The sequence below is a fragment of the Brassica napus genome, chromosome C1 (genome assembly GCF_020379485.1).
Source record: "Brassica napus cultivar Da-Ae chromosome C1, Da-Ae, whole genome shotgun sequence".
In the NCBI taxonomy this organism is placed as follows: Eukaryota; Viridiplantae; Streptophyta; class Magnoliopsida; order Brassicales; family Brassicaceae; genus Brassica; species Brassica napus.
In genome coordinates, this window is record NC_063444.1 from 24,694,964 (window position 1) to 24,704,508 (window position 9,545).

The 9,545-nt window shown below is 35.0% G+C and overlaps 1 protein-coding gene across 1 annotated transcript; it reads left to right on the plus strand.

Annotated features, from left to right (window-relative positions):
* The first annotated feature begins 4,997 nt into the window (after nucleotides 1–4,997).
* LOC106354538 lies at nucleotides 4,998–9,545 on the plus strand. Its single transcript, XM_022693868.1, has 4 exons — nucleotides 4,998–5,089; nucleotides 7,104–8,469; nucleotides 8,606–9,093; nucleotides 9,155–9,545. Exons 1-4 carry the CDS (start codon nucleotides 4,998–5,000, stop codon nucleotides 9,543–9,545), a joined length of 2,337 nt encoding a protein of 778 aa, XP_022549589.1.

The following is a 9,545-nucleotide window of genomic DNA, read 5'->3' on the forward strand; positions in this document are numbered from 1 at the left end:
TGTGATTAACAAAATCAATTTTTAAACCTAAACATGCGATTTAATTTTCTATGTCTATCATGCGATTTTGATTTTAATGTTTAGCATATGATTTGCAAACCTAAAACATGCAATTTCTATTAACAAACAGATCATACAATCAAGTTTTAATAATCCTAGAATGTGATTAGGTGGCCAAACAAATCAAATTTCAATTAAGCATGCGATTTGCAATTTTATGCCTAGTATACAATTTCTAATTTCAAAAAACATGCAACAAGATTTTCTTAAACAAACAATCAGATTTTAAAGCTTTAAACAGCATGTGAAAACAAGTTTTAGAAATTTTTCATCAAGGGGGTTTTAATTTTAAGGCTATGTGATTTTTAGGTTTAAGCAAATTAGGTTTTAGATGTTTAGGAATCGGTTTTTCAAGCATACCAAGTATGCGATCTGATTATTGACATAATCAGATCTGAAACTATAGTTTTAGGTATATGATTTAAGTTTTAGAATTATTAGAATCATATTAGATAGTATAGGTTTATACAATTTTCGGTTTTAAGCATGACATTCGATTTTCATGTCATGCGATTTTAGGTTTAGATTAGTTCTTAGGTTCAAAACTTATGACCATGTTTTACTAACTTTTAAACATATATACTATATAATTTATAAGGATATAAATCGAATTATGTATTCATAGTTGGTTAGGTTTTGATTTCTATGATCACATATTAAGGTATATGCGATCGGTTCTCTCTTGTATGGCTCGAGTTTAATTACATTAAACTCGACCTCTAAGTAGTTTTAAATTTTGAGATAGTTTACCTATGAACTCCTTTTGATCTGAATGGAAAAGAGAGTATGATCGCACGGGCAGCAACTCCTCTCGGCTTAAACTCCTTGTTGATATTTGATTTTAATTCCCTCGGCTCATGAAACAACACGAGGAGCATTAGATAACATGAACGCCAACAAGATAACATGAATCAACTAAGGTTTGATAAACTTATCTTGCACATGAGTTGAGTTCGGCTAGAAAATCCTTGTTGGAATCGGATTTGGTTTCCAAATCAAATTGGCGCGCACTGTATCTGTGCGTGAGGGCGCGTCGGTGGTCAAATCGACAAGCGGTTTGCACTGACGGATTTGTCTTGGTGAGGGCTTCGATTTGATATCTTGATCGTTTTCTGAGTCCTCACGGTTTGAGAGAACGACCTCTTTGAAGTTCCGAGGCAGATTCCTTTGCGTTTAGGGTTTGATGATTTTCGGATGAGTTAAAAAATATTTCGTGGGGGCTTAGGGCTAGAGGCTATCTTGCTGATAACGTGTTATGAAAATAAGGAAAAAGTCTATATCTTTATTTGACAATAATGAACCCTTTATATAGGGAATTACATAAGTATGAAACCATAATACAATATAGGCTAGGAAATACAAAGACATAAGAATATGGGTCTTCGAATATGAGCTTCCACCAGACCTTGGTTTATAACATCTGAATATATTTTTTGGGAAAATTGTTTTTTTTAAGGCCCAAAAAATGATAACTATGTCCTATTAGGCTAATTTTTTTTTTTTAACCATTTTTTCTTCTAATACCCTTTTGTATTTTCAAAAATAAATCAAATAAATAGTTTTAGAAACAAAAAAAAGTTCAAAAAATACTAACTACTGATGAAATACCTATATCAACTTATTGGTATTTTTTTTATAATTTTAAAAATGTTTAAATCGTAATTTCATATTTTGTTTTACAAAAAGTAGAATTGACATTCTACACAGTAGAAACTGTAATCCACTTTTTTCATTGAATCTAATATGTTTAGAATACGTGATCTACGTAAATAATAGTAATCTAAAAATATTTGGAAAACACATTCCGCGCTTAACCTATCGTTCTAAAATCTCTAGAATCTGGAATCTACACATTACTATAAATCTAAAACCTGTAGAAATCGAAATCTACACATTACTATAAATCTAAAACTAGTAGAAATCAATTTCAAACATGTTTAATGTGTTTTATATATAGTAGAATACATATTCTACTGATAAATATAATCAGTTCCAAAAATATAGGAAGAGAATATTTGGAAATATTCAGTTTCCTTATATTTATTAAATCGATTTAAAAAAAAATCGTGATTTATAAAATCAATTTTTAAATTAAAAAAATTAAAACATCGATTTGGAAACCGTTTGATCTGAACTGGTCGATCCTGATCTGAACCGGCAAAAAACTTTTATACCATTGTTCTCGATATATATAACAAATCATTATTTAAATAAAAAAAAATAAATATTTTATGTTTTCAAATTATACTTTTTCAAGAAAAAATTTTTGATTTTTTTTTCAAAATTTTTTTATATATTTTTAAGTATTTATTTATATATTTATTAGAATCCTAAATTCCACATTCCAAAAATCCTAATCCACCCTTCAACTCTAAACTCTAAGTCTAGATTAATTAACTCTAGGGGTATTAGTGTCTTTTACCCTTAATTAAAAGTGAGGGTAAAAGTGGTTAGTGTAAACATAAAAAGTGGTATTACGAAGGTGGTATTTGTGGCAATTTCCTTTTTTAGAGATTTTTAATATTTTTTTAAATTATTTTAGTTAAAAATTATATTTTAATATTTAACATTTTTTTATTAATTGTAATTTCTAATTTTTAATTGAAATTAAGGACAATATTGTTTTTTTTTAAATATTTAGACTAATAGAACATAAAGTATATGAGATTAGCCTAATATGACATAGTTATCATTTTTTGGTATAAAAAAACAATTTTCCATGTATTTTTTTGTCAGAAGTCAAAAACAGTACTGAAGACATGAAATTTGATTATAATCCGGTTCTTCATTCTTGTACTTCGTAAATCTAAACGTCAATTGGAACGCCCCAACAAAACAGTCCAAAGCGAGAAGTGTGCTTTGGTGTCAGTTCAAATAAAATTGAACCGGTTTGATATGTAGAGAATTATCCGGAAATAAATGCTAGTGGATTATTTCAATATATTCCTCCAAAATAATAATTTCTAATTATAGAGTAAAAATTAGTGGATTACTAGTTTACATCTTGAAAACCAAGTCAAGCTATTATAATTCCTTTTTTCGCCAAAATATTATATGGACAAATATAAGGATTGATAAAAAAAAAGACAAACATAGGTAGGCTTAGGCGTTCTGATACCCGTTCGGGTTCGGATCGGGGTTTTCGGATTTCGGTTCTGTTTTGTAACACCGCCTAGGTTCCATTCTAGTGATTTTACAAGCATGAATCAAATTCGGATATAACACTTCGGGTTCGGATCGGTTCGGATATATCCAAAGTAATCATATATCGTTCGGATTTGGGTTCTATCGAATCTGTTCAGATATATCCAAAATAAAATTTAAAATTTAAAAGTAAAACATAAGAAATATATACTTCTTCTTATATAATAGAGTATTTAAGGTATTTGTTTATTTTTTAATACTTATTATTAAATATTATATCCAAATAAATATGAAATTGAATATTTGAAATACATATATATATTTCAAATATTTATATCGTATATTAATTTGGACATTTGAATCGGTTTCTTCGGATATTTTTTGGGTTTTCGGGTTATCCATTCGAATTCGATTAATAACACTTCGGGTTCGAATATGTTTTGTAACACCTTACAAAATCTATTCGGATATTTTTTATATTTCGGACCGGATACGGATTGAGTTTTTTGGTTCGGATTTGGTTTAGATTTAATGTTATGGATTTTAGCATAGTATTATCTTTCCTTGGGTAAAACAAAAAGTTGACGAAGACTTCTAAATTATTTCAATGTTTTTGGCCGAAGAAATATGATGATCGCTTGAAAATAATAAATATTCTTTTTTTGTAACTTGGGCTTCAGATTTAACAAGTCTTCGAAAGCCAAGTTGACGAAAGCTTGTATTTAATTTTGAAATCGAAGTCAAGCTACACAAATTATTTTTTAGTAAGTGGATACAAACTTTGCTCAACCAAAAAAGCATAGAGACGAAGAAATTTCCGATAAAAAGTGAATAAATCTTTTTTTCAAAAAAAAAAAGTGAATAAATCTATGAGTTACTACGAAACACCAACTATGTCGATTGTACAGTCATCGCAACGATTGACGTCTATTGGAGACGAAGACTTCAAAAGTCAAGCTTACATATTTTCTAACGCTAGATTCATTTGATAACACAGTGAAAAACTTTCGGGAAATAAAAACGAATGAGATTTGCTTGGAAATTCCACTCATGTCGGACGTACAAAACTATTATCCAAATGAGAACTACCCACGTGGATGGCTGAGGTTCGTTTTCTTATTACCAATAGTTAAAGCAGTCAATTTTAAACAATCATAAAGCAAAGACAACAGTGCTTAAGATATCCCCAAAAAACCCATGTTGCATTGTCCTCACGTTTCCGATGGATACTTTCGGTAATTACTAAGTCGACATCCGCGCTACGCCGCAGAAAAATGTATATAGGATTCTGTTATTTGATGCAACTAACATTTCATGTTTACTTCGTTTGAATAATCGAACATTTTTAGCTTAGCTTTAAATATGTTATTTTGTGATTTTTAGCTTAGTTTCTCCCCTGATATCTTACTATTTTTATGAGTTCTAGCATTTATTATTAGTACAATTTAATAATTTTAAGATGCATTTAGATGTATATATTGCATTAAAGTGTTCATTTGCATTTAACAGGGGTTAAAATGCATTTTGAGAAGTTTGGGGTGAAATCACAAAATTATTCTTGCAAATTTCAGAGTTCGTGGCCGATTTGAGAACCATCAAGAAGCGAGAGACCATTCTGCAAATATGAGGGGTCTGTAATGTACAACTGAAAGTCGAGGGTTGATTTGAATGGATATCTTTGCAATTTCAAAAGGCTTAGGGGCAATGCGAGAAGAACCAAAAGGTTCAAGGATCAACTGTGCAAATAATTGAAAATCCACCATTGTGGAGTTCCCGAGCTTTTCAATCCGAAGATGGCCGCGACGGTGAGAGGCAACGACTCCGGAGCTTCGGAACTGGCTGCCACGACTCGAGCTGAGGTCACGGCGGCGTTATCTGACGGCGTGTGAGGATTGCGAGAAGACGGACGAATCGGAGGAGGAACCACGGTGGCTAGGTGATCACGGCCATGGTTTGCGCGCCGACGCGACAACGAAGCTGAGCATGACGACCACGAGCTGATAGCAAAGACGCGCCGGAGGAGCTTGATTTCATGGCCGAGACTTCGGCTCGAGCTTGACTGAGCGAGGAACGCGGGCTGTAACCGCGGACCACCCCAACTCCCACTGCCGGAGCCCGCCGCAAAACTGGAGTCGCAATCGACCTCTCTGAAGAAAGCGCCTACGCCGTCCGCTGGACCGTGGATCACTACATCCGTCCCACCTCCGTCCTCTTCAGCGCTGACTGTAGTTTTTTTTTTTATATCTAGCAAAAGAAGAAAGTGACGTGGAGACACAAAATGTTTTGATTGGTTTTCACAGTTTTTTCAATTAATGACATGTCAATCCCTCAGTCATTTTAAAAGTTGAGGTGTCCAGAACATTGCTCCATTATTGTGTTTTATTTTTATCTAAACTATTTTCGATCTTTTTGTTTTTGCATTTTTTAAAGTAGTGAATAATGATTTCTGAAGTTAAGGTATTCCGTTCACAAGCATGTGTGTTGTACAATTTCGCTTTAATACAGTATATGGAATACTATTATGGTTCACAGCTTTTTACATTACTTATTTGTGTCTTTCCTTTGGTTGTCGCCGATTGAATGAAAAAAAAAGACAAAATACTTGGATCATACTGCAGCGATATTAATCTTGAAGTTTAGAATCTGCACGTACCATACAAACTTGAGTTCCTTATTAAGACATGTTCTTCTTGCTGGTTGTCATCATCTTCAAAGTCATTAGCTTCTTATCATTTGTGCAAACTGGATTACCAAATATCTTACCTCAACTCATATCTAACTAAATAAAATTTTAAACTGCATAGTGTACTTAGGATATAGAAATTTGAATATTAATCATATTGATCAATAATATTACTTATAAACTATAGAAGAAATATACATGTTTAACCATTAGCAAGTATGCATTCTTCTATTAATAAATTCAGAAATAATTGTGTATGGACTTGGTTGTTATGTTTGGCTTAACAACAATGTGAAATTAGGATTACTAACCAAAAAATTAAAATAGAAGCGTTGAATTTTTTGTTGTCGGCAAATAGAAGTGTTGATTAGTTTTACCCTTTTTCTATTGGTATTATTACAAAAAAAAAAACATATTAGGTTTATGTAAAATTCAAATATATCTTCTCTAAAACAAGTTAAACTTGCTAAACTCTCACTAAAGAGAAATATTATGAGAACGGAAAAAATACAAGCCAGAATTTCACTATTTTCAAAAAAATATTTTTAAATGAATGAAATTTTTCAAAAAAACAATTAACAAAAAAAGTATTTATATTTACATTATTTATCCATAAATATTTAAATTTTGTGATATACGACAAAATTACATACACTAACTTTCAAAAATAATTATGTCAAAATAAAGTTAAAATCAATTTCTCAAAACCAAAAAGGGTGAAAATCAGTTTAAAATGACTAAAAAGTACCTAGAAGAAATTAACTAAATATCTAGGTTAAGTTTTTGAAAATTAAAATATAATATTTTAATTAAATATTAAAATATAATAAAATTTAAATACATGAATAAAAAATTAAATTTTAAAAGTGTTGACATTCTTAAAAAAACATATATGTCAATATAAAATAGAAATAAGCTTAAATATGTTTTAATCACAAAATTATAAGATAAACATTTACGAATTTAATAAGTTGTTTAGAGCTGCTTTTGATTCTCAGTAAATCGCATTTACATTTTTTAATTTGTTACCTTCAATCTATCAATATACCATTAGATTTTTCCATCGTTATTTATAAGAATTTAGGTTAGAACATCACCAATTAATGCATTGAGAATTTTTTACAATTTTTAAAAAAATTCTAAATTACTTTTCCCTATTCCAACACCTTCGTAAGCTTAAGAATAGTGGAAATAAGTTTCTACATCGTCGAAGAAGGCGATTCCAATCACGATGGCGGCCCTTGCCTCCATCGTCGGCGAACGGTGACCAGAGTTCTCCCTGGGCGAAGGCTCCCCTGGTGGCGGCTCCACCGCCGTCGGACCCAGTGGACGGGGTTGTCTCAATAACAATCCCTGCAGAGATCTTAGCGGACCCTAACCCTCTCTGGCGCTGCTATGCTGTCGGGTACTTCATTGGCGACGCCCCACACATCGGCTCCATTCACGCCACTGTTAACCGCCTCTGGTCTTCTCCAAAGACTGGTAACAAAATCGTTGTGCAGTTTCTTGAGAAGAATATTGTTCTTTTCCGAATTGAGAACACTCTGGTGCGGGAGAGAGTGATTCAACGACGCTACTGGCACATTTCGGATGTTCCCCTAGTGGTTAACAAGTGGTCCCTTGAAACGGCGCTAGATCCCCAGGACCTCTCGGCCATGCCTATTTGGATCGACCTCAAGGGAGTTCCGAGTATGCTGTTCTCTCACAAGGCTCTCAAGTGTCTCAGTCGCGCAGCGAGAAAGTTCGTCAAGCTGCATCCTAGCACTGAGAGGTGTACGAGGATAGATGTGGCTCGGGTGCTTGTTGAGGTCAACGTACAAGCCCCTCTGGTGGAGAAAATCATATGTCTGGACAAGGATGGTTTGGAAATGATGATTGATATGAGTTACCCCTGGCTGCCTCCGCAATGTAATGTCTGCGATGCGTGGGGTCATAAAGGGGTCAACTGTACGTCTAATAAGATTCGTGTTTTGCAGAATGGTAAAGAGATTGTTGAGGAAACTGGAGATACTGAAGTGGTGATAAATGGTGAAGGCAAGGTGAGATATGAGCTTGACAAAAACCGCAATGTAGTAAATGAGCTGCTTCTTGAACTGGAAGATCTTCCTCCAGCTTTGGGAAGTGATGTTGTGGGTGATGTTTCCAGGAAAGCATTTGAAGTGGGAGGTATTTCACTATCTGCATCAGAGCTTGTGGCAGAGAACTCAGAGCTTGACTGGGCTTTAGTTGGAGGCAAGTCCCCTCAGATGGAAGCAAAGAGAACTGAGGAGATGGCAGAGGTTGATGGGAGGAATGATGGCATAATCTCTCCGTCGCGATTCAGTGTTTTAGCGATAGAGGGAAACGATGATAATCAAGAAGAGGACGAAGACAGTAAGGAGGAAGGTGGGGTAGAAGAGGTAGAAGAGTTAGAAGAGGGAGAGGTAGATGCTGGGGAACAAAAAGAGAGTACAAAACTGAAAGATGTCGCGAAGAGTGTTCGTCTCCGCACTAATACCAGTTTGAAGCTTAGCAAGCAGTTCCCAGCTCGTGCTAAGGATACTAAGTCATTAAGGGCCAGCACTATCGCCAAAAAGCTTCCAGTAGGAAGTTATGAAGTCCTTTTTCGCATGGAACATGCGTGGCTTCAATATGCCTCGCAAACACAGAGAAGTCAGAAGATAAGTACAAGCAGAAAAGTTCTTATTTGGATGCTTATTGGAGACGAGAGTTCAACAGGAAAATTATGGAGATTGTTTGGGAGCTGCGTTACCAGGATGGGCTTCAATAGCAAACTATGATTTCAGCCCGTTAGGACGTATTTGGTTTTGCTGGACTGAAGGGGAAGTTGTTACTAGGCTGCACGCTAGTTCTCAGGTCATAACTTGTGCTGTTCAGATTCCTGAGACAAGAGAGCAGTTTATACGTTCTGCTGTTTATGCTTCAAATTGTGAGGTGGAGAGAAGAAAGCTGTGGGATGATTTGCGAGAAACTCAGGCAGTTTACAAGCTTCTGGATTCGTCTTGGATGGTCATTGGGGATTTCAACACTACTCTATCTTCGAGAGAGCACTCGAGAGTGGGTATGAGTCGAGCTTCGCAGACCGGGATGCGACAATTTCAGGATATGGTGGGAGACTGCAATTTAACTGACATGGCGTCTACTGGTGCTTTTTCACGTGGTGGAACAAGAGGGATGAGGAACCTAGAGGAAAGAAATTGGATCGAGCATTGATAAATGCGGCCTGGTTCAGGGACTTTCCTTACTCTTCATCACGTTTTGAGGCAGGGGCATTTCCGATCACGCTAGGTGTGTGGTCCAACTATCAGAAGTTCACAATGAAGCACGAAGACCTTTCCGGTTCCTAAACTACCTTACGGAGCACGCTGACTTCCTACCTACAGTCAAGTGTGTGTGGGATTCTGCTCCAGCCATACACTACTCTCGCACAGCTTTAAGCAGGTTTCAAGCCAAGCTGAAGCTTCTCAAGTATGACATGCGGATGCTAAATAAGACCCACTATGGTGATCTACCGCGGAGAACCAAACTTGCATTCGAAGAGATGTGTCAGAGCCAAAACCTGGCTCTACAGGATCCAAACCCCACAACCTTTGCTGCTGCTGCTGAAGCATCTGACAGATGGAGTAAATTGACAAGCATTGAGGAGAAGTTCTTCTGA

Excerpts from the sequence above, each read along its gene's own strand:
- LOC106354538 (XM_022693868.1), top strand. The coding sequence starts at position 4,998 with ATGGCCGCGACGGTGAGAGGCAACGACTCCGGAGCTTCGGAACTGGCT. Across the intron at positions 5,090-7,103 it reads GCGGCGTTATCTGACGGCGT|GCGATTCCAATCACGATGGC; the intron begins GTGAGGATTGCG and ends TCGTCGAAGAAG. Across the intron at positions 8,470-8,605 it reads CTATCGCCAAAAAGCTTCCA|GAAAATTATGGAGATTGTTT; the intron begins GTAGGAAGTTAT and ends AGAGTTCAACAG.